The sequence below is a fragment of the Hermetia illucens genome, chromosome 3, assembly GCF_905115235.1.
Source record: "Hermetia illucens chromosome 3, iHerIll2.2.curated.20191125, whole genome shotgun sequence".
Taxonomy (NCBI): Eukaryota; Metazoa; Arthropoda; class Insecta; order Diptera; family Stratiomyidae; genus Hermetia; species Hermetia illucens.
In genome coordinates, this window is record NC_051851.1 from 86,798,998 (window position 1) to 86,826,152 (window position 27,155).

At 41.5% G+C, this 27,155-nt stretch overlaps 2 protein-coding genes across 6 annotated transcripts in view; one reads left to right on the forward strand and one right to left on the reverse strand.

The window, feature by feature from the left end:
* Nucleotides 1-14,949, forward strand: part of LOC119651895 (GTP-binding protein 2) — a 60,226-nt gene extending 45,277 nt beyond the window's left edge. For all 5 annotated transcript variants that reach the window (XM_038055720.1, XM_038055717.1, XM_038055721.1 and 2 more), the window contains exon 3: nt 14,118-14,949. In XM_038055720.1, the coding sequence (XP_037911648.1) occupies nt 14,118-14,387 (270 nt within the window). In that variant the 3' untranslated portion in view covers nt 14,388-14,949. The remainder of the gene's footprint in view (nt 1-14,117) is intronic.
* LOC119651897 (evolutionarily conserved signaling intermediate in Toll pathway, mitochondrial) lies at nt 14,933-27,038 on the reverse strand. The gene is made up of 2 exons (XM_038055724.1): nt 25,883-27,038; nt 14,933-15,277 (listed from the first exon to the last, which is right to left on the reverse strand). Exons 1-2 carry the CDS (start codon nt 26,799-26,801, stop codon nt 15,015-15,017), a joined length of 1,182 nt encoding a protein of 393 aa, XP_037911652.1. The 5' UTR covers nt 26,802-27,038; the 3' UTR covers nt 14,933-15,014.
* Between the last annotated feature and the right edge of the window lie 117 nt (nt 27,039-27,155).

Below are 27,155 nucleotides of genomic sequence, written 5' to 3' on the forward strand. Positions count from 1 at the left end.
TATATTCCTTAACTCCACTTGGAATCTGTATTAAGTATCCTCCTAGGTGCCCTGCACTGTATGAAGGTTTCGTCACACTACGCACAGAAACTGCAGGCAGTGTCCGTAGATATTGCTAGCTTCCCCTGTTGATAATTTAGTCAGCAGTGGCCAGTGAGTAATGCCACTATCATCCAGAGGCTCTTCTTGGTGAGGTTTAACCCATCCTTTGAGCGCTTGAGTTCATATCCCTCATGAGCAGCCTGGACTGCTGCATTCCTTTCTGGCTAGTTCATCGCCTGCCTACTTGCCTTCTAGTTCAACATGGCCTAGAAATCAGAGTATCCAGACCTTATTCTGTTCAGTTTCTTAAGGCATTTCCATAACAGTTTGGAGTTCACTTTAACGAAATTAAACCTCGTTGTCATGTTATCCCTTGATATCAGTAATTCAGGGTACCGCCTAGAAAGAATATCAATTTTCCTTCAATTTAGGCAGCTCCTTACTTCATTGATATTCCCGGCCATTCAGAAGATCGCCCTACTTGCCTGCATCTGTATGTGAAGATGGAGAGGGGTTAATCCCAGGATGACCTCCAGCGATGCCGTTAGGCATGTCCACATTGCCCCCCTGGTACTCACTCAAACCAGCTTTTGAAGCTTGTATAACTCCCGGCTACGGGCCTGTAAGCTTTCCAACATGTCTTAGTGGTCCTCAGGTTGATCAAACTGACATTTCCTTGAATTTTGGTGCCTTTGGCTGATCTATATTAGAACGTTACTTGATTAGTTAGTTTCGGTGTAAATACTACTTTTGCCTGCCTCAAGCTCTTGATATATATCCCAACTGCCCACCTTAGCCTAGCTTCCGAGCATACCTCTTTTGCTAGCTTCTGGATCTCCTTTTTTCGCATTCTGTTCTCATTCTCGGTAAATGTGCAATCTTCCTTCTTTAGAGAGATAGATGAAATTGCCCCGTCTGTTTTTGGATATAGCTTTGTATAGCCTGGATAATTCTGTGGTTTGTTCAATTTCTTTGCAGAATTCCCTGAAGCTGTTTCATTTTGCTTCTCTAATCACGTTGCATACGTCATTAGTTCATTTTTGTACTTCGGCCAGTTTGGAGTTGAAGAGCCCTTAGGAACTCTCTTCTCATTCTGACTACATTCCTATTCCACTAGGGTAGGACCTTTGATGACTTAAGTGTATTAGCCGAATAACTGGCCTAACGAGTACAGGCTCTTGAGCCAGCACTATTCCAATGTTGTCCTTGAAATCACTGCCTATGCAGCCCTTGAAGGTTTACATCCTTCCTTGATCCTGTCCCTTCAATCTCTACGGCATCCGAATTCCTTCGAGAATGAAGTTGCCTTGTAAATGGACTTAAATCGGATAATTCTGTTAAATAAAGCGTCAAATTTCGATCACAAATACGACATTTCTTCTTCCCCAACCCAATATTTGTATTATTCGTATCCAAGTTAAATGGTTCACCACTCAAAGCCGTTTTCAATATTCGGGTGTGTAGTCACTAAGTGATCCCATGGCTATTTATGCAAATAGTGAGGCCATGCAAGGATTGGCGCAATCCCTTATGGATTCTTGTGCTCAGAGCCAGATCAGTGCTAATCAGGTATGGTGCATCTGAACCTACACCACCAACTTTATAAAACATTGAATGTTCTCTGAGCCCTTCCAGTATTTTGCCGGGACGGAGGCGTTCACAACATTAGCCTGAAAGCCATTTCACAAGATTTCACCTTATGTATTCAGGTAACAAAATGTCGCAAACGTCAGTCCAAAATCAACAATCCAAGTCGTATTCTATGTCGTGTGCCGTGCACGTTGCGCTCCTTAGATTTATTTTCAACGTGTCCTTCCCATAGCTTTTTATACCTACAGCCAAATATAGCATAAGAATTTGTTTTCCGGTGCAAGGAACCCGCCGGCACCCTCTCTCGTTAGCTGCAGCTGCATTACCCGACGGTTACCACGTGGAGGTAAAAGTAGAATTTAGTATCAGAGCTGTAGGTGGTAAACTTGAGTCGATCTCCCAGTTTTTAATCATAGTATACCGTGTCATACAGTATACCCTTGAACCGCCGTGGTGTGACATTGTGATATCGTGTTGCCATTGTGCAAGCAATGAATTTAATCTATTATTTGTTGAGCAATTTCCAATTTCATCCCGCTACGAGCGCCACGGGCAGTACATAAAGATTTTTTTCTTTAATTTTTAAATACGAGTCGGAGACACAGTTAAGGGGGTCATCCCGTGTGAAGGCCGTTTTTTTGCTTTTTTTTGAAAAATTATTTTGAAGAACTGGATAAAGGTAGAAACGTGATTTTTTCACCATATGTTTATTGATATCTCTAGTATATGTGATAAATCAGCTTGATATCGTAGTCAATTTTCGGAATACGTGTTAATTTATGCACCCATCTCCAAAAAAAGGTGTTTTTCTGCTGCCACGCTGGAGGGCGCTGTGTTCATCTGAGGGAAAAAAACTAAACGGCATTTTAATGTGGACAATGTTCCACGTTAGCGACTCATTGTTATTCTGGGTCTCTGCTCCTAAACATCTGTTCAAGAGATCATCTCATGACAAATCTTCGTAGATTGGTTTGATGACTGTTTGAACTTCTTCAGTCAAAGGTGCCTTCTCGTGGTGAAAACTATCCAGTTCTCCTTTAGCTTCCGCTTTGCGCCATTTGCACCAACTGCCCTCGCCTGCTGGACAATTTTGATGCTGAGGATTTTCGTCTGTAGAACATTTATGGAAGAAAGTTTCCCAAATTTCTTGCTTCATTCCTTCTATCGAATTTGCGTGTCCACGAATAGCCAGCCCAGAAAATTTAGTGAGGTCCTTATCAGTAAATTTTCCAGCCCCTTTTCCACCAATGCCTTTTTGATTCTTCTTTGCATTTCTAAGCCGCGTTCCCATTCTTTTCTCGACATGTCCTACGCATTCCTTTTTTACTACTACGTACATTTTATTATTTGCAGAAATTTGCAGAAATACCAGAGAAAACTCCAGTAAAATCCAATATACAAAACTTGTCGCAATTGGAACATCCATGTTCATGCTTGCTAAAAGTTTCTTTGCTGATGTTGATGCGAAGTCCTTTTTCTTCTCTGATAACTATCGATTCCCATGAAATATACTCGTTTTTTAGTGCGAGCATGACGTTGAACGTTAAAGCGATCTCCCTTCGTACGATCCATTTGAAAAAATCACTGAACACACAAACAGCACAATACTTACAATAAGTATGAGTATAGCTTGAAAGCCTTTCAGTGCTCACTCTAGACTGGATTATCCTTTTTATTCCAAACAGCAAATAAGTTTAGACAATTGATTGGTTTTCCATCTTTTTATATTCATACCTGTTCTCCAATTTATAAGGCGCAGGTAAAAAACTAACAGGTAAAAAAATATTGGATGCTCTTTCTCATCGAGTACTCTAGCCGCGGCTGCAAACTCCTTACCTGTTCAACACTGTAATTTCTGAACGACTCGGAATATCGGAAAATCCCTTTGCCCACATATTCTCCACTATATATAGATACAATTCATGCAAAAAAAAAATCGATTTCTCCAACTCGACACACGGGATGACCCCCTTAAGTCTAAGTTAGTTAAGTTGAAATATCGGCATTTATTGCATTATCAATACGCAATTCGTTTTCAAAGTAGCATTAAATAAAGATGTTTTTAAGAAACTTTACAATTCCTAATATTTTACCTCACAATAGTTAGCCACCTAGCAAACAAAAAGTTTTCGCAAAATAATTAATTGTCAATTCCTTGGATATGCAACGCATGACTATTCAAAATGGGTTATCAATTATGAATATAACTTACACTCATTAGTGCAGTTGCATAAGTTTTGAAATGCTGCCCTTATTTCAACCTCTTTCCTTCAATATTGCAATTTTATTGCACAGATTTAGTCTAAATAAAGAAATAAAGTGAAATATATCTGCGCAAAGCTAACAAAGAAAGAGAAACATGTGTTTCAAACAATATTGAAAGTCCTGAAAACTGTTTTCGGTAGTTCGAGCAACTTATTGTTTGCTATTTAGAATACCTAAATTGGCGTTCGTTATCTGGAAATGTCCGCTATTTGAGGGCTAGTTATTTCCAGAGTCTACTGTCCAGACACATGTATTATAACACACGGCTAAAACCAGCTTAAATAAATAGTGGCTCTGTTTAGCCCAGGAGTAGTGCTACTAACATACAAAATCTCATTCATTTAATTTAATATTGGCAAATAGCCGGTTTTCGGACAAATATGAACATGAAATGAAAACTGCTTTCATTTCCATTGCGCCTCTTCTTATATGTAGGAAAGAATAATTATCCAAAACTTCAACCTCCATTTTCTATTTCTACTGGTCAGAAACCAGATAATTCAACCTTGATTTTATCTTTCAACATTTGTTTAAAATAGTGAAAAAATGTTTACCCTAAGTCATAGAAAATTATGAATCTACACTTTTTCTTGCATTCATTCTCAAATGTCGCGAAAATGTAAACTCTACTACTCCACCTAAGAATGCTAACTTCTTGCTGGCATTCTCTGTATTTTTTTTTTTTTTTTTCGTTCAAGTCGCAAAGTATAAAATAATATTTTCAATCTTGTGAACTATTTCCCTTCATTCAAGTCTAGCTCGCTGAGAACTTATCAGTGAGATTCGAACCAGAAGCCCTGCTGATGCCAGCCCGTCGGTCTACTCATTGGACTAGCTCTTCTTGTGGTGCTGCCTGGCACAATGTACGTGTAACGCTTTCGCCCATGTAAAGCGATCGATGGGACTAAATTCAACGAGAAATACACATAAATATCTGTTTTCGAGGTGGTTTTCGGATTAACATAAAATTCTTAAGTTGCTTCATAGATCAGGTGAAAATAGAGAGATAAACAATTCATGAGTCATATTTTCCTCGCGAACAATTTGTTGCCGCTATCGGTAGAAGGGTGTTATTTAGATTTTTGATTGTGTGGAATTGTACGTAGAAGTTACATTTCGACACAATTAAATGAAAATATTTTCATTTAATCAACTTTTATTATTTTCAAATGATTTATAAAAACTGTTCACAGTTTCCTCCTTCCGTTTTTCAGATACATAATTATCTAATTCATTTGGCCTTTTATGTAATTATGTGAGCAACTTTAATTTATGAGATCTCGTGTCTCATTAGAATAGAATGTCAAATTGTCTTTCTAAATCACCGAAGATAGTGAAAACACGAGGGTAGAATCATTGTAGACTGGAACGATGATACCTTTTTTTCTGTCCATCCGTGTTTCACATAATGAAAACTTGAAACGTTTGAGAGCGATTGCCCCACACATATATCAAACTAATGATTATTTAATCTATCCATCAGGGCTTAAAAGTTTTTGTGAGATGTATTCTTTTTTTATTCATTTCATTTAAATGCAAATTATATTTTCGGATAATGTTCCTGTGACCCATTCCTACTCCCTTTCCATGAAAGTATCGTTTCTAAAGGCTACAATGCAATCTTTCGGAATAAAATTTGCATTTACAAAATTTTTCTGCAAGTTCCTCTTCGCGGTACTATGACAAGATGTCAGTCAAGAGCTTGATATTCTTTGTTTATTTAAAGACTATTTTATTTTACTCTTTTTCCTGTGAATGTATGTATGTTGCAGTCTGATATCCTAGAAAACATTTTTTGTTTTCGATGTGGTACATCTACACGGTTTTCACCTGGGCCTCTTTCTCAGGAATCCAGTAAATCATTAACCATGCTGATAAAAATAGTTTAAAATGGTACTTGGCAAGCGATAGCCAAATTTATTCCATTCATACATAAGTAGTTACCTTGATATTTAAAAGATAGACAAGTTTTTGCATATTCGGGCCTTCCTTCCTGTGTACTACCATCTGTCTTGGATTTCCATACTAGATACACAAATAAATAATACTAAACCACAGTATTTGGTTTTTTAACTGAAAATATTATCATATTCTCTGTGCTGTACATGAAATGAAGAACAGAGAAGAATATATGGTGGCTATATTAGCTCGCTATCCTTTATTTCTTTCTGAGATATTGACTTGAACTTTAAGGGGTGAGTCGGGGATGGTTTTAATGGTTAAAAATCCCACACTTTGGCGTGCCCAGGCCAGAGTCTTTTGAAGATTTCCACCTCCTTAAAAAAAAGGACTCCGGAGAGTATTCCTCTCCCTCTTGCTTTTGTACTTTGGAAATTCAAATGGCAGCAGACGCGTATCGAGTGTTAGGCTGTAGCTAGCGGCTACCGCTATGTGCGCTCTCCTGACCTAGGAGGCCAGCATACCAACTGTGAAGTGCTAGTTCAGACTCAGTAGCATCAAAATTGTACAGTAATAGAATGTTCCAACGGAAATTTGTGATATGGTGAAAAGCCCTGGGGTTTAATGTGAGTGCCTGCCATGCAAGCATAATCCGGCGGTCGTCTTGTGGAGACCACAAGATACGACGCCCGAGTTGTACAATGCAACTCCACGCTTGCGTCCGCAAGTAGCACTGCCCGCAATATGGGCACAATCACCATGAAATTCCCACAAGGGGGCCATCCGCAAATAACCGGATCGAAAGAATTTTCCTGGAGCATATGCTCTCAGAGAACCACCACAGTTCCCATGATATCAGACACCTCGGATAGAGCTTTGTGGCAAGAGCGGCTTCAAATGAGTCCCTTGCAGACTCGGGTCTGATCGCCCTCCTCGAGTACGTGCGAACGGTACTATCTAATCCATTATATTTGAAAAGGATACTTTCGATGAGCAATTACATGCAGTTCATTAGAGACTTCCAAAAGGTGACATTATAATTGTGATAAGTGATCTGACTGCTAAGGTGCTTTCCGACATGGCAGGCATGGTTTTGGGGACCGTAACAAAAGCGATGAACGGATTGCAAACTTTTACAGCCTCATTTTTGTCGGGCCACGGCTGCCATATCGCAATCAGCAATAAATTCAGGAATTGTCTTCTGAATGTGCGTAACAAAAAATGTTACATCGGCTTCGATAGAAACCATCATCTGAAAGTTGCATATCTGCGTTTGCTGTAAGATAAAGTCGCTTGCCTCGCAGAGGAGCATATCGTCATCTATGAAATTATCACTGCCATTTAAATAGCGTCTTGCGGTAAGAAGCAAAGAAGTTACGTTGGACTAGTGGCGTTATACGTTTTGATCACATCAGAAATGAGGATATCCGCGATCGTTATGAGGTTGCATCGATCGTGGAAAAGTTGCGAGAGGCGTCTTCGATGGTCACGCAATTCGTGCTAACGAGAATTCACTTGCCAAGATTGGTCTGAACATCGAAGTCGATTGTAAACGACCAAAAGGCAGGCCGAAACAACGGTGGCTCGATACGCTGGATGGGGATTTAAAAGAGAGATTGCACCCAGATCAGGCATTCGATAGAGTCAAATGGCGAAACCGATCACGACGAGCCGACCCCGCTTGTGAACGGGACAAAGGCTGAAGAAAAAGAAGAAGATTTAAACGGAGTTAAACAGTCGGTATTAACTGGAAGGTAGAAATAATCGTTAAGACTCCGAGGAACATTTCAATGACTTGATCGACATGGAGCCCGCTAGTCCCCGCTATGAATCCACCTGTAAGCACCAAATTAACGCACTTCGGATCATTGTAGAGCGGCTCCACCTGCTCTTCATCAATGTTGAGAAAGCACTCAATGGCGCGAATAAGGGATACATATGGACTGCCCTACGTAGAAGGGAGCTGAAACGCATTGCCACGAACTAACAGTGTCGGCTCGTAGATCTTGAGGCGTGACAACCACATATATCACATTGTACAAAACTAGAAAAATTTGTAGAGGTGTAAAGAAACTCCAGTGCATAACGGCATTTGTAATTTAAAGAATATTTTTATTTGCTTATGAATATGGTATTAAACAAATTATGTGAATGATTCTTATTGGGATATTTGCCACTTTTGCAAGTGTTGCGATGCTCTTCAATTAATTTTACAGCTCGCCCAGCCACCATATTTGAACGAAGCACATGTAATTTATCGTATGTGTCTTCGGAATAGTGCTTATTTAAAAATCCTGCTTTTTCGCAGGCAGTTGCTGTAAAGTCACAAGAAAAATTGGAAGGATTTTTCCACTTTGAAATAGAAATTCTGCTAGTAATTATATCCTTCATAGAGTTAAAAAAGAAACTGAAAGTCATCTCTCCAACCCAGATTTCTTGCTGGTGTATTTTCTATGCCAGAATAGTCTTCTCGTTTTCTACAAAAATATCTTCAATAAATAGATAGTTGATGCAAGGCGAGCGCAATTTGGTTGAAAACACGGAATCCATCAAGTAAAGAAAACAAGATCAAAAATGTTATGTTGACACCCTATAAACTGATACGCTCCTAGATCCTTTTGTATGAACTGTGATTGGAGTTTCGCAACTACTCCGTTCTTCCTTCCCGTATCAACTGCCGTTGGGTCACAAATAATCATGTTGATATTGCTCCATACACTATATTCATCCAACAAGGCTTGTAGAGGAATAAAAAAGTCGTTAGCTGACCCGCTGTTGCAAATATTCTTTATTTTTGATTGTCTCTCCATCGCAATGCAAACAAAGCTCCTCTTCAAGGACAAGTTCTGTAAGTCGGTTCTTTACTTTTTCTCCATCCTCCATTTCTCGACGCCAGATCCTTGATGGTGAAGATGTGTAGGAACCGCTATGTTCTCTTCACTTAAGTTTTGATGCTTTTCTTGTTGGGACATCCACTTTGGTACCAACTCAGATCTCGATTTTGTAGAATTATACTTTCCTTTTGTGGGAGTATTCTCCTCTGTATCAGCAGTAAAACTCCTTGTCTTTCTTACTTAATCAATTTATGCTCACTTTTGTAATACAACCAAAAGATTTTTTTAAATTGCTCCCTTCTTTGCTTCTTGTTATTAGCTTGCGAACCCTTGCAGAAACTTGCATTGAGAGAATAGGAAAGTTTAGTTTTTTCAAAAGCTTCAACTAGTCTTGAAATATTTTACTTATTTTATGAGCGCCCTTTAATTTCATCATACAAACCTAAAAATCAACCAACGATGTCTCTATTTGAAGACATTTTGCTCACAAGTTCATCCATATGTTTTTTCATCTCTGAAACTATGGGAAGGCGCTTCGTAGTTGTTTTCGAACTCCTTGTCCATATTTCCCATGCCGATTCCAGGTTTGAACAAGATTGCTTTTTTTTAAATGACATGTTTTAACCAGGAAGCATACAAGAAATGATAAATACCTATGATTTCATTTATTTGTGTCATTTCATTTCACTTTATAGTTTGTGGTTGTTAAAATAAGTAACGACAGATGTATTAATGCAATTCAGAATTTGGAAAAAAATTCGAAAAATTATAACCCTAATACACATGTATGTATGTACAGTAAACTCACTATACGTCGAATTCTCACTTGCCAGGAAAATTGTTCGAGTTATAGAGATTTCGAATTAAGAAATTCAAATTCACCCCCACGTATATCTATATGTACCATACATATATTAATTTCAAAGATGGTTCACTTTTATTGTAGCGTTATTATTATCATCATTATTCTCACTGTCGCTATCATAATCATCAACAACGGCGCAACAACCGGTATCCGATCTAGGCCTGCCTTAATAAGGAACTCCAGCCATCCCAGTTTTGCGCCGAGGTCCACCAATTCGATATCCCTAAATACTGTCTGGCATCCTGACTTATGCCATCGCTCCATCTCCGGCAGGATCTGCCTCGTCTTCTTTTCCTACCATAGATATTGCCCTTATAGACTTTCCCGCCCACCGTAACCTATTGAACCGGATTTTATCCACTACTTGATGGTCATGGTATCGCTCATAGATTTCGTCGTGATGTAGGCTACGGAATCGTCCATCCTCATGTAGAGGGCCAAAAATTCTTCTTTCTGCTATGCGTTGGAAAAAGCAGTGAGAAGTAGTCATTCTCATCTCACTCAAATTTCTTGAAACTGTTAATACAATTTTTGCTTGGGTTTGAGGGAACCATGAGTCAATTGAAAAGAAACTTTCTCCCAATTTTATGATTCATAGGCCCCTTTCTTAGGCTAGCACCCAAAGTTAAAAAACACAGATGGCTACGGTTTGGTCCAGAGCAGACACCTCATCGGAGAGACCTCATTTCTGCTGTTCCCACGGTAGAGGTGAACATGTAATGAATTGACTCTGCCCTAGACTAAATGGTGGTCATCTGTGTTCTTTAAAACAATTTCAAATTATGGTAGTTCTTCTTGAACTTCACCCTTCATATTCTTGTCCCCAACCTACCAGTCAACTTGTAGAAATATGTTTGCCTTATAATTGAGGGGTATATATTATTATTATTATTCTGTTAAGGGAAAGTCGCACCGCGTCCTTAAAGAACTATTGTGCCCCTTTTACTGGTTATAGTGTACCTGTTGATCATAGTATCTCAAGCAGGCCTATAACCGTCAGGAACTTTAGTATGTTCCCTACTTCCAGATCTTTCAGCTTTACACTTGGTATTAAGTGTTCTCCCAGATGTCTCGACCTACTTTGCACAAGTGCCGAACACTGTCCCAGGACGTGTATGGAGGTTTCGTGATACTCCCCACAAAACCTGCGGGCAGTGTCCGTAAGTATCCCTAGCCTCACTAGGTGACAGTTCAGCCGACAATGACCAGCGAGAATTCCCACTATGATTCGGAGGTTCTTTTTGGTGAGGTTTAAGCAATCCTTTGTGCGTATGGGTTCGTGTCCCCCAATAAGCACCCTGGACTGCTCCATCCCTGGTAGACCCGCCCAGTATAGTTCCCTCAACCGATCCTCTTCATTTCTTAGATTCATAACCATGAAACCGTTTCCGATTTCATAGAAGGGTTCTGCCCGTGTAAAGGCGTCCCTGCTCCTTTCTTGGCTAGTTCGTCCGCTGCCTCATTGCCTTCCAACCCAGCATGGCCTGGAACCCACAGTATCTAGACTTTGTTGGACGAGCCGACTGTATTCAATCTCTCAAGGCATTCCCACACCAGTTTAGAGTGAGAATCGCTTTTCTCATACAACTAGAAAGCTTCGTAAAGGTTCAGGAAGCGAATACCAAGCACTCATAGGACCCATATTGTTACCGAATTGTATAACTATCGCCTCACAAATAATTTCAACATAGTTAAATGTCTTCGGTACATACTTATATACGGTAGGGATCCATCAATTCGTTTACTTCGTGAATTTTAATTATAACGGCAGTCGAAGTGTCAACATGAATGCTGCCTTCCTAAAAGGTACTTTCTTTCTCAAATGTGGTATTTTTCCCTAAAACTCAAATCTTGGCTTGGAACGGGCTCCGCAACTTGAAGTGGAACTTCACTGCAACTTGTAACCAGGTTGTTCTAACATAGTACTGTCGCACAGGTCACGTAGAAATGGATTTTCCCTATTTCCCAAATCACCGCATTTTTCAATTGCGAATCACTATGTGCTAGTTATCTACAAAAAGATTGTGGTTATTAACGAATCCATTCACGCTGTTACCTAACAGGAATCTTATAGATTTTTGGTGGATGTAAGACCTACCTAAATCTCTACCGAACTAAGGAGTACGGCACCCGTGTTGAAACGCAACACCACGCCGAGGCCCGAAGGCCTCTTCTCGCTTGAGCACAACCACAACCACCATGAAACTCCCACTAGGGGGGCCAACCGCAAATAACCGAGCTGTACTCACATACAACGGGAGTTCACCCGAAGTATGAGAGTCCAGGGGCTTTCCTGGTTCCTATGGTACCAGTATACCCCTGGTAAGTTTTCGTGACCAATTTGCCACTTCAGATCAGTCCCCGTGCAGACTCGGGTCTGATAGCCCTAATTAGGCCTTTGGAGCATTCGCCTACTGCATCGCGGCCGGCCAACCAAAGTGAGTACAGCGTCTCCCGGTGCCACCACTATGGAGGTTCTCCTCGGCCACTTGGTTTTGGTTTGGCCAACAGGGTTGCCGCCCCGTCTTCCTCACCGCCACCTCTGAGCACCACTTCCGATATAGTGAAGGACTCTTTCTATGAGTAATTACACACAGTTCAGGGGAGACTTCATAAAGGTGACATTGTAGTTGTGATGGATAATCTAGACGCTAAGGTGAGCGCGGACATGTGATGGTCAAATACGGTCTTGGCAACCGTAACGATAATAGTGGGAGGTTTGTGGATTTCTGCAGTTTGCACTGTCTCTTCATTGGTGGTACATGTTTCGGTGGCAGAGCCTGCCATAAGATCCGTTGGACTTCAACTGAATACCCATAACCGGAGAGGCACTGACGTCGGCCTTAAAAAAATTCACTATCTAATGGTTGCTTACGTGTTAAGGGGGCTTTACACGCAAAGATAACTCGTAACAATTCATTGAACGATTTATCGCTCCAACAAATCGAAAGAGTAGAGCACTGTTTACACGCTACGCTAAATTGTAACGATTTCTTGTCAAATGTCACCCTACATCGACCCCCCAGTCTTTATAAAAGCTTTAACCATGGAGGAAGTAGTGTTGCTGTCGCTGTACATCGGTTGTTTGGTGAGAAAGGTGAAGAATCCACTCCAACTCCAATCCCAATAAATCGCTACAATCTCCCGTTTACACACAACGATAAATTGTAACAATCTGATCGTTACGATAAATTGCTACAACGTATCGTTGCGTGTAAAGCCCCCTTTACATCCGCCATTACTCGCAGGGATGAACAATATCGGACGTTTGTATGATTCACCTTTCGCTGGACAATGGGAAAGTTATCGTGCTAATCGGACGGCAGATATACTGAGTATCCCTCCTGAGAAGAGCGATGAGTATTGAGATGCCTCAAAAATGCTCTTTTCTTGAGTCCTGCGCAGGTAACGAACCGCGCGTCATAAGATCTGACTGCCTGCAAAGTGGTGGAAACAGGTTGATGAACGGAAGGGCCTGTAGGCTGTACTGACCGCCGCGAGTGATGGTCTGTGTTTTTTCCACTTTTACGGAAATTTTGGCAATCCAAGACTTTCTTCAGAGAATGGAAGACCACTACACCTCCTAGTAACCAGCAAGGAACATTCCGAAGGCTTGATCGACAAAGAGCAAGGTCTCCGTTCTGTATCCTCCTTCATTGACCACGTCAACACTTTTCCGGTCATTTCGGAACAATGTACGGAGTTTAGATTTCGCTTCACTTTCTTTCCATCGATTTCGAGAAAGCTGTCGATAGTGTGAACAGGGAATGCACCTGTAACGCTTCACGCAGGAAGGGTATTTTGGAGAAACTAATAAGTATTATCAGATCGACATATGATGTCGAGATTTCAGCACTAGTTTCTTAACATGATATTTTCGGTTTGAATTTCTGTTTGATTCTGTTCTTTTTTATGGTTTTGTCTATCTGTCACGCGCACTTTATTGCCCTTCTACTCGTTGTTCAGCCTTTGTCCCGTACGGAAACTGAGTTGGCTCATCTTGATCAGTTTCGTCATTTTGCCCTATCACAGGCCTCATCTGTCGTCAAGACATCATTGTTTCTGCCAGCCTTTTGGTCGTTTCCCATCGACATGAATGTTCAGACCAATCTTGTCACATGAATTCTCGTTAGCGCGAAGTGTATGGTCAAATCATCGAAGACACCCCTCGCATTTTTTCCGCGATCGATGCAACCGCATATCACCCATAGAGAACAACGGAGTGGATAACACTGCGGTAAGTTTTGGATTTGAGATGTTCGTTGATAATATGCCGTTTGTGATACTTTCTTGCCAGTCAAATGGCGTTCTACTTTCTTCAATGACTCAACGAAGAATTTTCCAGAGCTCAGATGCCGGTGAACCGGGGTGACGCCTAAGCCGCTTTGTCAAATGTATTTTCATTTCCTCTTTTTTCTCACGAAATCGATTCCATTTAATGCGCGGCTGACATTTCCTTCATATGCTGACACCACTACTTTTTATAACGGAAATTGGTCTTATTTGACCTCATTTGCGTGCTCTCTTATTTCGCCATCTCTCTTTAGAAGCCTCTCCAATGCAATGCTTTCTAGTCACTTAAGAATGTTAACAGTTGAAACAATTTAATTTTTCAATTTCAGGCTAAAGTTGCCGTGCTCTTCCACGCTACTGCCATCTACGTCGGCTTCCAAACAACCGTTCACATCGGCAGCATCCGACAAACAGCCATAATTCGCGGAATAATGGGCGGCGGAAAAATTGGAACCAATGATAGTGCATCCGTAATGTTCGAGTTTGTTTGCCATCCAGAATATGTACGGCCCGGCATGCGCGTTCTATTCCGTGAAGGAGAAACCAAGGGAATTGGGCATGTGACGCAAGTTTTCCCACTTAATCGTAAATTCAATTAAGTAGAGTCAGGAGTACATGGATTAAAGCAAATTTTCAACTAATATTAACACTTTCTTGAGAAATTTTAACAGAAAAGGAGGAGATGAAACCGAATATGTTTAAACTAATCAATAGCTTAATTGTCTTGAAATATTTTCATGTGTTTGGAAACGAGAAACATATCTGTGATTTGAATGTTAGGAAAAGTATGATTTTTGTTTTACTAGGAGTTAGTATTAATTTTACCCAAAAAGGAAGCAGGAAAAACAAGCACATTTTGCGACTCTGTGAGGAAATCTCGCGATTCATTCATTGACATCTGCCAATTGCTGTCGATAGTTATTGTAATTAAAAGTCAACATAAACAAGAATGAGCTCTTTTAAGTTCTTACTCAGTCTTCTTATTTTAAACATTTTTTGCGTGAATTAACTTTATTTTATTTATGACTCTCTCCAGTTTCGAACTAAAATCCAAGACTTTCGTCATAGAATATGCGCATAAGATTCTGTAAAATGGTTTTAATTTTATGTAGTAAAACTACGACAATGAAATTTCAAATAAATATAAGTTTCAGAAATCAACTGGGACTTTATTTCTTTTGTTACAATTTCATTAAGTTACAATAAAACTAGATACGCAAAATGCATCACCTGACGTCGGTCGTCACTGCCGGGAGTTCTGGGCCAGGCCTAGATTTAAATTTGAATAAAATTGGTATACTTCCTAAGTCGACGTTCCCGCTTCGCTCGAGAAATCGAATCCACGATAGCAATGAATCTTTCGAAGAGGTGCCCGTCGCGCATATTGCAAATATTGTACCATCGTCCTGTTGATGCACAGAGCGTTTCGGCACTAAATGGTTCTGTTTCGTTGGTGGGCCGAATAGAGGCACTCTCAAGTTTGATACGTCTGCAAAGACATTTTTCATTATAAATAAATTGTATGACATTCTAAAAATATCCAAAATTTCAAATTAGCACAAAACTCAGGAAATACAAGATTCTCAAGTTAACTGTCATTGAAGATGGTAAGCGCTACATATTTTTTTCCATGAAAGGATTCGTCCAAACATTCATTACGAACCCCAGAATTAATTATTAAACTAGGGGCGGAAGTTGATTTGAATATCAGGGCGGCTTGCCTACAACCGTGGATTTATAACAGTTTTTGTTTTTAGGGTACTGAAATATCGAAGAGTCGCAATTTCAACTTCTCTTGGGAATTCTTTTCCTTAGTCACATAATGATGTGCCTTAACTCAAGGATGTTTATGTTTGTTCTCTACGACCTAATCGTACCCCTAAATTAATTGTAATAAATTTGGAAAGAAAAGAAATTCACGGTAGATGGATTATGGAAAATTGAGGCCGAACAGAAATTTATATTAAACGAAAGACGGCTTAGCAAATTCACGCTACTAACCCAAAACAGTTTAGCCGCTTGGAAAAAAGCTCAACGGCTGCTAGATTTGATTCTCCTGGTGAAGAGCAGCGCCTACGGAAAATGTCTGAGACATCGATGAATACGACTAGATTGCATCTTGGTCAGGGAATGCCAAAAGTGCAGCAGCTATTTTTTGGTGGTCTTAAATGTCTGGAGAGTCTCTAGAGGCCACACAATCACGCGGGAGTCTTCAGTCTTCAGCCCAGACATGTTAATCGTAAGAACCGAATGATAACGGGGAAGAACCTTCTCAGATGCTTAACGGTTTTTGAAAATGGGGAACTCGAAACTTGACTGGATCCGGGTTAGATGCCTTCAGGGGTAATCAGGTGGTTGAGAAATCTAATTCTGAAGAATTAGCATTTCTCAACATTGTGTTCTAGACCGGCCTCCAGGAAATTTCGAAAAATGTACTCGAGGTGTTTTAAGTGCTCAGATTCAGAGGAACGCGACTAAATATAAGAATAACGCACCGGATGAAGCTCTGAAAGTTTGTGCCGCTTCCAAAAAACATTCTCTGAACTCGAAAAGTCCGGAATGTCTCCGAAAGCTACAGGGATTTGGTGACATGACTTGAGTATGTACAAGAACGAAAAAAAAACATAGCAGTCGACGAGTCGTAGACAAGTGGAATAGGGTATCGATCTGAAATCATCTGTAATCGCCACAAGGTCGCCATTGGGTTTAAGGACCGTGTCTAATGGCGAAGGCCAATAGCTTTTTGAAGCTTTGTGAACACCCTGCAAAGTATTTTAATCCCTTTCCGCGCGACTGCGAGCTTCTGCAGCGATAATGGATGGACTTGAAAAGGTGTGTAGTATTGATGTAGTGCTGAACATAATGCTCGGTAGTGATTCACTTCAGCACCTGTATTAGGTAGTGGCGCGGACCCAAAAGAATATAAATTATTGGGCGACATGATTCTGCATTTCTCTTATCCGTTGCTAGAGTCCCCGGCAAGTTAGTTTTTTGGGGGATAAGTGCAGTGGCTTGTATATTTAGTGGCCTTTTCCCCAAACTTTCGGTGAGACCAACATGTCCCGGGACTTGGCACTACCAAATCACGTTTTTCGGGAGGCGGATCTAAACCATGATTTAGTCCAACGTGTCCAGAGATGGCTGTGGGCTCTCCGGTAGTAGACCGTAGCAGCTCGGTGCCGACTTTGTCGTCACCCAACAACCCAAAGGAGTCGTCTTCTAACACGTCGGAGACAAGCTCAATTGTCTATTCATCACACCCCACGATCCCGTGGCGCCCATCATCACGCAATTGAGTCTTAAGTTGGCAGAACCTTGCTGCCAGATTCCTTCGCCAAAACGTGGAAACCGTACTGGCCCGGCAGCCACTGATGTCACTGAGGGCTCTACCTTGTTTTTGCCTAAGGACGATGTCGACCACGGACTGGAAAGCAGAGGAAAATATTTTCGACATGGTTTTTGCGGCGTTATCGTTGTTATTATTTTAATAAATCGATAATAAATTAAGTTAGATGGTAATCGCGAAATTCTTGATCAGGACGATTCTTCCGTGCCGAGCCACAAAAACGACGACGATATCGACGTTACTATTGTTTACTTCTGCTGCTTGTTGAACTGTCTAACATCGACAGCGGAACGAACACAGAATACTTCCGAAAACTCCAGGAATTAAAAACGTAATTAGTATATATTGCCTTTTCTTGGTTGGGATAACTTCTACAATATCAACGTCACCAACTTTGTATTGTATTGACAATGGGTTCTTTCCAATCCTCGCAGTGCATTGAATTCAAAATTGAGTGCCTTTAATACGGGTGCGCTCGTTCCACAAACCACGTCACTTCGCCACAATATATTCCGAACATGTAGACCCAGGGCATACATTCCCTATATTACTACACAAGGGGTCATGTCGTCTGGACCCGCAGATTTGTGTCAGTCAAACAAGTTTATTGGCGATTTTACCCGCTCAAATGACATTATTTTCCATGTCAAAGGGCATGTCGGCCCTGACCTGTAATTTTGTATGCTGCCTAGAAGATGTACTTCAAGCAGACGGTTTGTCCTTTCTTCTTCGCTTCATATGTACCTCCCGTTCTGTAAATAAATAAAGGTTATCCAACTCTTGGCTACGTTCTTTCAAAAGGATCCACTTCAACTGCTAGGTCGTCTTAAGACTCTGTGAGGCTTTTTGTACCGATTCAAGCGAAGAGCAAAATGAGACCTCAGAGTTCGGCTGAGGCTTGCCTGTGTCATTCTCCTCTTGTTTCTGTTTCATCTTGGTAATTTACCTTTCTTTGGCGTGCTTTGTCTAAAACAAAACGTAATTAAAATTAGTTTACTGTTTGTTTGTCTGTCATACGTATTTTTCACGAAAACGGTTATAGCAATTGACATCAAATTTGGTGGAAAGGTAGGAATGTGAACGCTCAAACATGCGTGCAATTTAAGGGGGGTCCCTATACATGGAAAAGAGGGGTGTACATTTTTTTCATTAAATTTTAGTCATGTGGGATATCAAATGAAAGGTCGCGGTTAGTACTTTCTGAAGCTAGTCTTACTTTTAACATTTCTTGGAAAGGTGGGGAATGCGAGAGATCGAAAGGGATCATTTTTTCACGGACCCATCCTCAGAATCTACCCAACCAAAAAATCAAGAGGCTGCCACTATATGGTGCCTAGGCTCCGAAATATTCTCCATACCGTTAAAGTTAATAACAGTATATACGTATAATTTTTAGTAATTGACTACACCGAAGATACGACCTTGAGATTTTTTCCCCAAAAAATGTCGAAAAAATCAGCAGAGAGAGCAGGATAAGAAGTGGTGCACGACTAAGCGAATTGAGCAAGGAGGCCCTTCTGCAGCGATGCCTCGGCGAGTTTACTCAAGACAGCAATGAAAGCCTCAATCAACTTGTCTGGAAAATTCCTCCTAAAGGCGTGAGTGGTACCGCAATCCTGTTGGAAATTGCAGCTAATTCACTTTTAATGAAGACTGTTTTGCTCTACTAACTCCATGATCGTTGATGAGTATTAAAAGTTGACCAAGTTGTAAAGAATTGGCACGTGCGTTGACAGAATATACGTAAGTCAAGCGGACGAACAAGCTACAAACGAGAGCAAAGAAGGTCGGATTCGCCAAAGACAAGGGCAAATAGATGCTGTTTTCTGTACGGGCCTGGTATCGAATATTCAGTGTAAGTATATAGTAAAAACGAATCCAAAAAAGCAATTTATCCGTGTGAAAAACTTCAAAACGATTTTCCAACACTTCACGTTTAAAAAGTCGACGACGTTACCCAGGGAAACACGTATACCAATAGAATCACTTTGTTTTTTTTTCGTTTCAGATGATTGAGCCATGAGCTACAGCCATCACCGCAAAACGACTTTTTTAGAGACGTCTCGGGCGATTTGCTGCCAACGGCTTAGTATTTAACATTTTTCGCTGAAATAGCAAATATTCTTAACATATTCTATAATATTGTAATTTTTCATTTAATATACATTGCCCGTATTTTGTAAAAAATAATTTTGAAAGTCTTTTTTTCCACCTTACAGACGGTCCCCTCCCCGTAAATTGATCCTAAAATCACGAAATTGTGCAGCAATATAGGCTATAACATAGAACATGATCCCACCAAGTGGTGCAAATAGCACTATTACTAACAAAGTGGTAATAAGTCAAATTTGTCGCTTCTGTGGAAATTCAAGAATTTGAATGTCAGTATCAGGCGAAAGTGAATCTTCTCACATAATGCATGCACATACTACGTGCTAGGTACTAATGGGACAAATGGACAACGCTTTTATAAAAGAAATACACTAAACCTGAAGCGTCTAGCTCCTGGTTTCCATCTGGGTTGTTTTGCGGATTTGATGCGCTTGACAGTGACCGTAACTCGGTGTTCAGTTCTAGCCCAATCTATCTTCCGCGGAATTCGAAATGGAGCGATTGGAAGTGGACCCATGCCCAAATACAAAATCAATGCGCCTATGATCTGAGATGATCATGTCGTTCGATATTCTCCACTGTTCAACAAGAGCCACCATGCCACTGTATGAAAGCTCTCGCGTGGCCGCTTTAAAAATAATGGATTGAGGAACTGCAGTTCGATCCATATACTCTAATAGTTTCTATCCTCTCGTGGCCATGTTAGAACTCTCCCAGTAAAAATGATGGGCGTCAACATGGCATCCTAGTATTACCTGCTATTTGCTGTTGCTCTTGGCATATTGCTGGTTTTAATGATTGTTCGACCTCAAGGTATGGAAAATAAGTAGAGCACCAAGCAATCCCCTTGTTTTCCTATGGGCTTTTTATAGTTAGTCTTATGGTTGTCGTATTGTCATCACATAGGTCGTTAACCAAAATAGCCTGGAGATATTTTGAAGTCACCATGCAGGAGCGAAGTATAGCACTTCCTTTGGCATATAACAGGTCAATATGCTGGAAGTTTAGGCCACCAATTTCCCCGCTAACAATCCATGGTTCCTGGATGAAGAATATAAATACCTTATAGATATTGCGCTGATTTGGATTGCTTTAATTGGGGAATATTGCCCTTCATCTATGCTTTAGATTAAGATGCCGTGGGCTGCAAGCCTCCTTCGCTGGCTTTAACATCCGATTCAAGAAAGCCGACAGTAAGAAAAGTTCCTACTCTGCTGCCCAGCAGCATGTTGCTTTAGAGCTTCCGCACCAATACGCTCCTCAAGGAAGCATTTGTTGAACAATGCCAGCTCAGAAACCCTCTTCAGGGTTAGTTGCGCACCCTCCCACAAATCGTTGACGCAGAAGCAGTCATTCGATCAATCGTTCATGCTTTCATCGGTATTTTGCGGTGTACACCTACCGCTTTTGCTAGAGACATTGTTTCAACTAAAAACCGGAGGCTAATTCTTATGCTCGGGTAACACTTCGACCTCAGCAGGTGGCGCCGGTTGGACTACGAGGTCGTTGAATAAGTGAAGAATCTGATTCTAGATTTAGATTCTCCCTTGATGACTTCAGGTTTTCACATTATTAGTTGTTTCTTTCATTTCAACCGACCTTTATTTTACTGGGGAAAGTAAGTCGATCTCAGCGGAACCCATTCTTGCCTTGGACTAGTTTTCTTCTAGAAAAAAACGAGTATACGGCAGATCGGAATGGATCGAGCATAGAGAGAGAACTATATTAGTTATAAAAGCAACTTCCGAAGGAAGTAAGTCTCCCACAACGTAGGTTCTACTAACTTCAATAGAAAAAGGAATCCGCTTGTCTACTCCCGCCTTCGTCCTTCTGTGTTCAAATAGATATGATTCTAATTTTAAATATTTTTGTCCTCGGTGGACATCTCATCATCTCAAAACCTTTGGTTTGGTTTTGATGACATGTTTTTCTTCCTTTAAAATCGAATAATCGAAAATTTTCAAATCTAAGTTGTGGATATTTATATGTCATTCGAAAGGTAATAAATGGATTCCTCTTTTGTAGATTTTATTAGCGTATTTTATAGAAGGTCAGCCTTTTTGACAAGATTTGGGGAAAACCGAGGGTATATTTTGAGGCATTTTTCCACAGAGTGTGGAGAACGCCCTAGTCCTATGGCGATCTAAAAGTGGAACGCCCTGTATATCAACTTTCAAATCAATCGAGATCGAGCCGACCTTGAATTCGAGGCTAATAACTCCGACGACGTCCGACCCACAAGACAAGACAATGGTCGCCTTAAGAGGGAACCATATTCCACCACTCCAATGGCCAATGGGGCGAAGAGTCTGGTCTGTGTAGCCGAAGTCAAAACCGCTCCTGGGCTACTGCGGCGGGCAATACACAAGTGGACACCCTTACCCGTGGCTGCTTCAAAAGACCATTCCTTTGGATCAGACAATATCGAATCCCGACTGTCCAAACAGGAGCCGGGTATCAGCCAATCTATACCTACTCCCTCCAGACAAGAAACAAGTATTATTGAGCCTCGACCTAGCATTTCCACAAACTAAAAGATTACATCTTCGGATGTAACTTCGAACAAAAGGCTCAAATTCAGCAGTGAAGCGGACGATAGAAGATGGAAATCCACATGAGCATCATCCGTGCTTTCCCTCCTTTTAATGCTACTCATGCTACCGGCAACTTCAGCATAATCCACAAAGGTTATACTTCGACAATTGGGGCCCAGTCAGCATTATCTTCAGTGAATTGGATCTAGGGCTCTACTATAACATGCGACTATACCAGCCTCTCGCCATCAGCGCATAGTGAAGGGGTTGCTCAAGTGTTCAGAACATTAGTCGCTGGAGCAACCCATTATTCTCATCTGGGAGTCTCGTACATTGGCCTCTCTCTGGTAATCGGAGTCGCCGTTTACCTCCTCTGGAAAATTTACAGAGAAAACTGGAAGTCAAGGACTTCAGATCTGGAATCTCCCAATAGTCAAAATTCAAAGGCAAACCGAAGATTGAATCAACAATATTAAATGCCTCGCATGTTGTTTATCCTTGATTCATTATTTTTAACTGCATTCTATCACATTTCATTTTTTTTTATCTTGAATTTGTCGCGTTACGTATCTTATCACTAAATTCAATACACTGTCATCAAATTTTTGCATTCCTATTCTCATAAATTGTAATATTGTTCTCAAGCCAGACAGTATCGTCATCAAAAATCCTAAGGGGAATACAGTACTGCTTGATTTCAAATGGTGAATATGCAAAGTGCCGAGTAAGATCTTTTTGGTTTGAAAATTATTAGTGAACTGGTGTGATCAAATTGTCTTCATCCAGATCTCAGTCGTCTCACTTCCTTTTGCTACAGGTACTCGGTAGTTTCTCCCGGTTGCTTCTGTCATGTTAAAAGATTATGTTGTGATTGTCTGGGGCTAAATTCGACAGCATCAGTAACGCATCGGTACAAGCACCGATACGTAAGAACCAGAGTCCTTCGGCTTATCCGTGAGTAAAAGCATCTACTACCAAACAATATCTCCACCTCCACATGGTGATCGCTGGGAGTTCTTTCTCAACGAAAAGCTGCAGGCGGAGAAGGAAGGAGGCGAGTTTCCCTCGCCTAAAAATGGGATAAATTTGACCAACTGATCGTCCAGGCAGGTGGAAAGGAGCCTCGGAGTGAATAGATTTTAGAAAGATGAACCCAGCAACGAAAACGGAATAACGATTTGCACTACAGAGGAGACTGCAGAGCGGAAAGAGGATACCTTCTACGAGGCTGTATGTATGATATCCAAATCATACTTGAAGATTTTAACAGTAAAGTAGCGACGGAACCCATACGATACGTTGACTACCAGCTTACGTAAAAATATCGATGATAACGGACTGCGAATTATTCAATGATAACGGACTGCGAATTATTCAATTATCCGTATTGCACGAAATGGTTGGTGGTTGGTGGCCATGTAGGCGTTATCACTCTCACGGTCCACTTCGGATACTTGTTAATTTGGGGACCATAATTAGAGCCCCGCCATGACAGGCACAAAACAAAAGTATTGGTTTGCACTGAATGCAGGCTCAGCATTCATACCAGCGGATGTGAAGTCTATCTAATACCTCAGTCGCAACTAAGGGTAGCTCTGGCCGCGATGCCATTAGGTGTGAACAACCTGATGCCACTCTCACCTCCCACTGGCAGCTGAGTTGAATGTTGAGCTCGGGTCTCTCCTCCTACATAAAATCAGGACAATTAGAAAGTGACCTAAGTATGGAGGTAGTTTCACTTTCAAATTATATCAACTATCTAAACGTGGCTTTTAGAAGCCATTCAGACTGATATGTGTTTCAGTTCATTCCTATTCCTTGTACCTACTTTGCATATGAGACCCCTACAAAGCCTATTTAGCAGCTGAGCTAATTCCCCTTCATTCATGTGTTCACTTAATTATGAGGTGAGGTATGGATTCAGAATTCAATCACTGTTTTCTGCTTGTCTTAAAAGACAATCAGCGGCAGATTTAGTAGCAGTTTTCTGGATGTACGTAACAAGAGAGTCGTTAACATCGGCCTCGAAAGGGATCATCATCTAGTCGTCATCATTTAAATCGTTTGCCTTCGCTTACCTGTCATGTCCGGCTCTTCTGGCAGGCTTCGATCCACATAGCTCAACATCGACCCCTCATATGATGCAGTTGCGGCTCGAGAGTAGGAGAGCCTGAGATCACAAGATGTAGCTAGCTGCGGAGTCGTCGAAGTGGCTCGAACTAAATAAAGGATTCAAGATTCCATTGAACGCTCAGAGTGATGGCGTACTTCAGTTTCGATACCGTGCAAAATCCCAGGAAGTTTAGTGTATTCTGTGTCATGACAAAAGAAAATTATTATTGCGCTGGTCGGGAAAGCATAAGTTTCCATAGATAGCAATGATTTCATAACCCTGTACCTCATCACGAAAGCACTGGGGGTGGTCGCAAATCCTTCAATGGGCTCTCAGACGACGTTAACGATTAACCCCTTATCAACAGTGATATGCAATAAGAAACGAAGGAAGTTTTTCGCCATAGTCGTGAACTGTACCATATTCGATAAAATTCCACCCCTTGTTGATGAAGTGGTTAGCCATCGTGATATGCGGATACGTCCCCAAACATACTTGGCCCAGAAACAACCGCACCAGGCGCGGAAATTTTACCAACAAACCAGCAGGATGAAGCCTTATACAGCTCGATGCTCATCCTGCCGAGACAAAGAGGGAAATCTGATTTCCGACAAAATGGGCATATTGGAGCGATGGGGTGAGTATTTTGGATGAACTACTCAACAACCAAAATAACAGCGAGTTATAGATCCCGCCAACTGAAGACCGCGGCCACGATCAAGCATAGAAGAAACAACCCGCGTAATCCACCGGCTTAAAAATCATAAGTCGCCAGAAGCTGATGAAATTACAGCCGAATTGGTTAAATATGAAGGCGACCAACTACACCAAGCGGTTCTTCAACTGATGTGCAAGGTATGGGGCAATGAATCAATACCTGATGCCTAGCAACGAGGCAGTATCTGTCCCATCCATAAAAAAGGGGGATATCACGCAGTGCAGCAATTATAGAGGTATCACGCTGCTTAGTACCATCTATAAGATATTCTCCGCTATCTGGCTAGGTCGGACAGCCCCATACGCCCAGAACATTATTGGTCCATACCAAAAAGGCTCACTCCAGGCAAATCAGCAGATCAAATTTCCTTTCTGCGGCAAGCGATGTTGGAACATGGCCATCAGTTGCACTATCTTTTCTTTCGCTTTAAGGTGGCTATGATAGCATAGAAAGGGTAAAACTGTACGCGGTATCGGTACCCCGATGAAATGGATAAAACAAACTAGGCTGACTCTGACCAATGTGTGAGGCCAACAGGATCACTCTCGAGACCATTCAACATCAACAACGGTCTAAGACAACTGATGCCCTATCATGGGTCCTCTTTAGCCTGTAATGGAAAAATGATCCGTGATGCGGAGGTAAATGCGAGAGGCAGTATCGTCTTTAAGTCCACCCAACTACTGACCTATGCTGACGATATTGACATTATGCAAAGAAAAACCCAAGATAGACTTCATTTGGTTCGAACAGACGGCGCGTGATCTAGGGCTGCAAATTTATAAAGGCAAAACGAAGTACATAGTTCAGCAGCGGAAGTCTCCGAAGAATTTTTGGCGCCCTACATGAGGATGGACGATTCCGTAGTCTCTATAACGATGAAATCTATGAGCGATACGACGACCGGTGCGATTGCGGTGGTTGGGTCACCTAATCTGTATGGGTGAGGATGATCCTGCCCGGAAAGCCTATAAAGGGAATATCTATGGTAGAAAAAGAAGACGAGGCAGACCCTGTCTCAGATGGAGCGATGGCGTAGGCCAGGAAGGCTGTCTGGCTTTAAGGATATCGAATCGGTGGGCCTCGACGCAAAACCGCGATGTCTCGACTAGATACTGGTTGTTGCGCCGTGACGATGATGAATCAAAATAGGGCGGGGAGTCTTATTGATATAGCATACTCCGTGAAAGCATCCCTCCCAATACGAAAACTGAAGACGATCCTTAACGAAAAACCTGACTTCTAAGTTTTTATTAGCAATAATAACTTACCATCAAAATCCTTCTCTTCGTCGTCTTCAAATTTCAATTTAGGGTCAACATCTGCCCTCAACGTGAAGTAGTTCACACACTTATCTCGCAACCAAATCAAGTACGGTCCCTCGATGTATATCGGCTTCCTCTTGTCGTGTTTCTTTATCAACTCAACCTGCTCGGGGCTAATTCCGCTCACGATCCACGTTTTATCGATCGCCTCTTCGATGTCTTCGGTGTTATAAACATCCACCCTCGACTGAATGTCCACCGTGCACATCCTTTCCACCGCCAGCTTGGCTAGCTCCAAGGCATCATTGGGTACCGGATTAGGCAAGGGCCATGGTGAGAGGTTCTTGAATTTCGGCATCCAATACATCATCCGCCAATACTTCCGCACGGGATGTCCTCGGCGCCCGAACACATTCACGAGCATGTCCTCCATTTCGTAATCTGGGATCACACCGTTGTCCTCCATCTGCTCCAGCAAGTCAATGATGCATTGCTGCTGCTTAGGGTAGTGCATGAACTCCGCCTGGAACACATTCGTGGGAATGAACTTTCCTTTGGGCATGACGTTGATCAGAGCCTTATACACTTCGATATCCTTGTGCACGCCGAACTCCTCCATGTTTCGAAGAGCCGCGTAAATGAACTCTACGTGGTTGCGACGATGTACACTTTTCGTTTCAAAGATTGTCACCATATTTAAATATGTTTCCTTGTTTTTGTCCGAGATGTTCTCGAAATTGGTGAAGACGGCTGGGAGGTGGTCCCGCGTAAATGTTTTCTCTTCCTTCTTTTTGTCACTGGCATCGTCTTCTGGTGGTTTTTCAGATGCTCTTGCCGCCGTGGTACGTAAGTGAGATATCGAAGGTCGTATTCCGGTAATTGTGGTCCGAAAAGCTGGGTGGATGAGCCGGCGGAGTACTATCATCTTCCCGGGAGTGTTCGAAATGTCGGCAACTGTTTTAGAGGTTATATGTGAGGGACACCGGGAAAACTTTTCCCCACATTAGAGTCAGTTGTGTTTACGCGATAAGTTTAACTTTACGTCTTAGTGTTAATTCAAAAACTTCTTGTTATTGTGGAATTAAATCTGCCGGACAAGAACAACAAACCAGCAGGCCGACAGCTGATGGCAACTGTCAAAAAGTGTCAGGGCTGCGTTGAAATAACTGTCACGTAACAAAACATCTTTGAATTGAACATTAGAAAACATATCTGTTGCTAAGATTTTATAGACAAATATTCCCAATGATACTCACAAATAGATACTTGTACTTTGTTG

Coding starts and splice junctions, on each gene's coding strand:
- LOC119651897 (XM_038055724.1), bottom strand. CDS start 26,801: ATGATAGTACTCCGCCGGCTCATCCACCCAGCTTTTCGGACCACAATT. Junction 15,278..25,882: donor CGAAGAGAAGGATTTTGATG/GTAAGTTATTAT, acceptor ATGTCTTTGCAG/ACGTATCAAACTTGAGAGTG.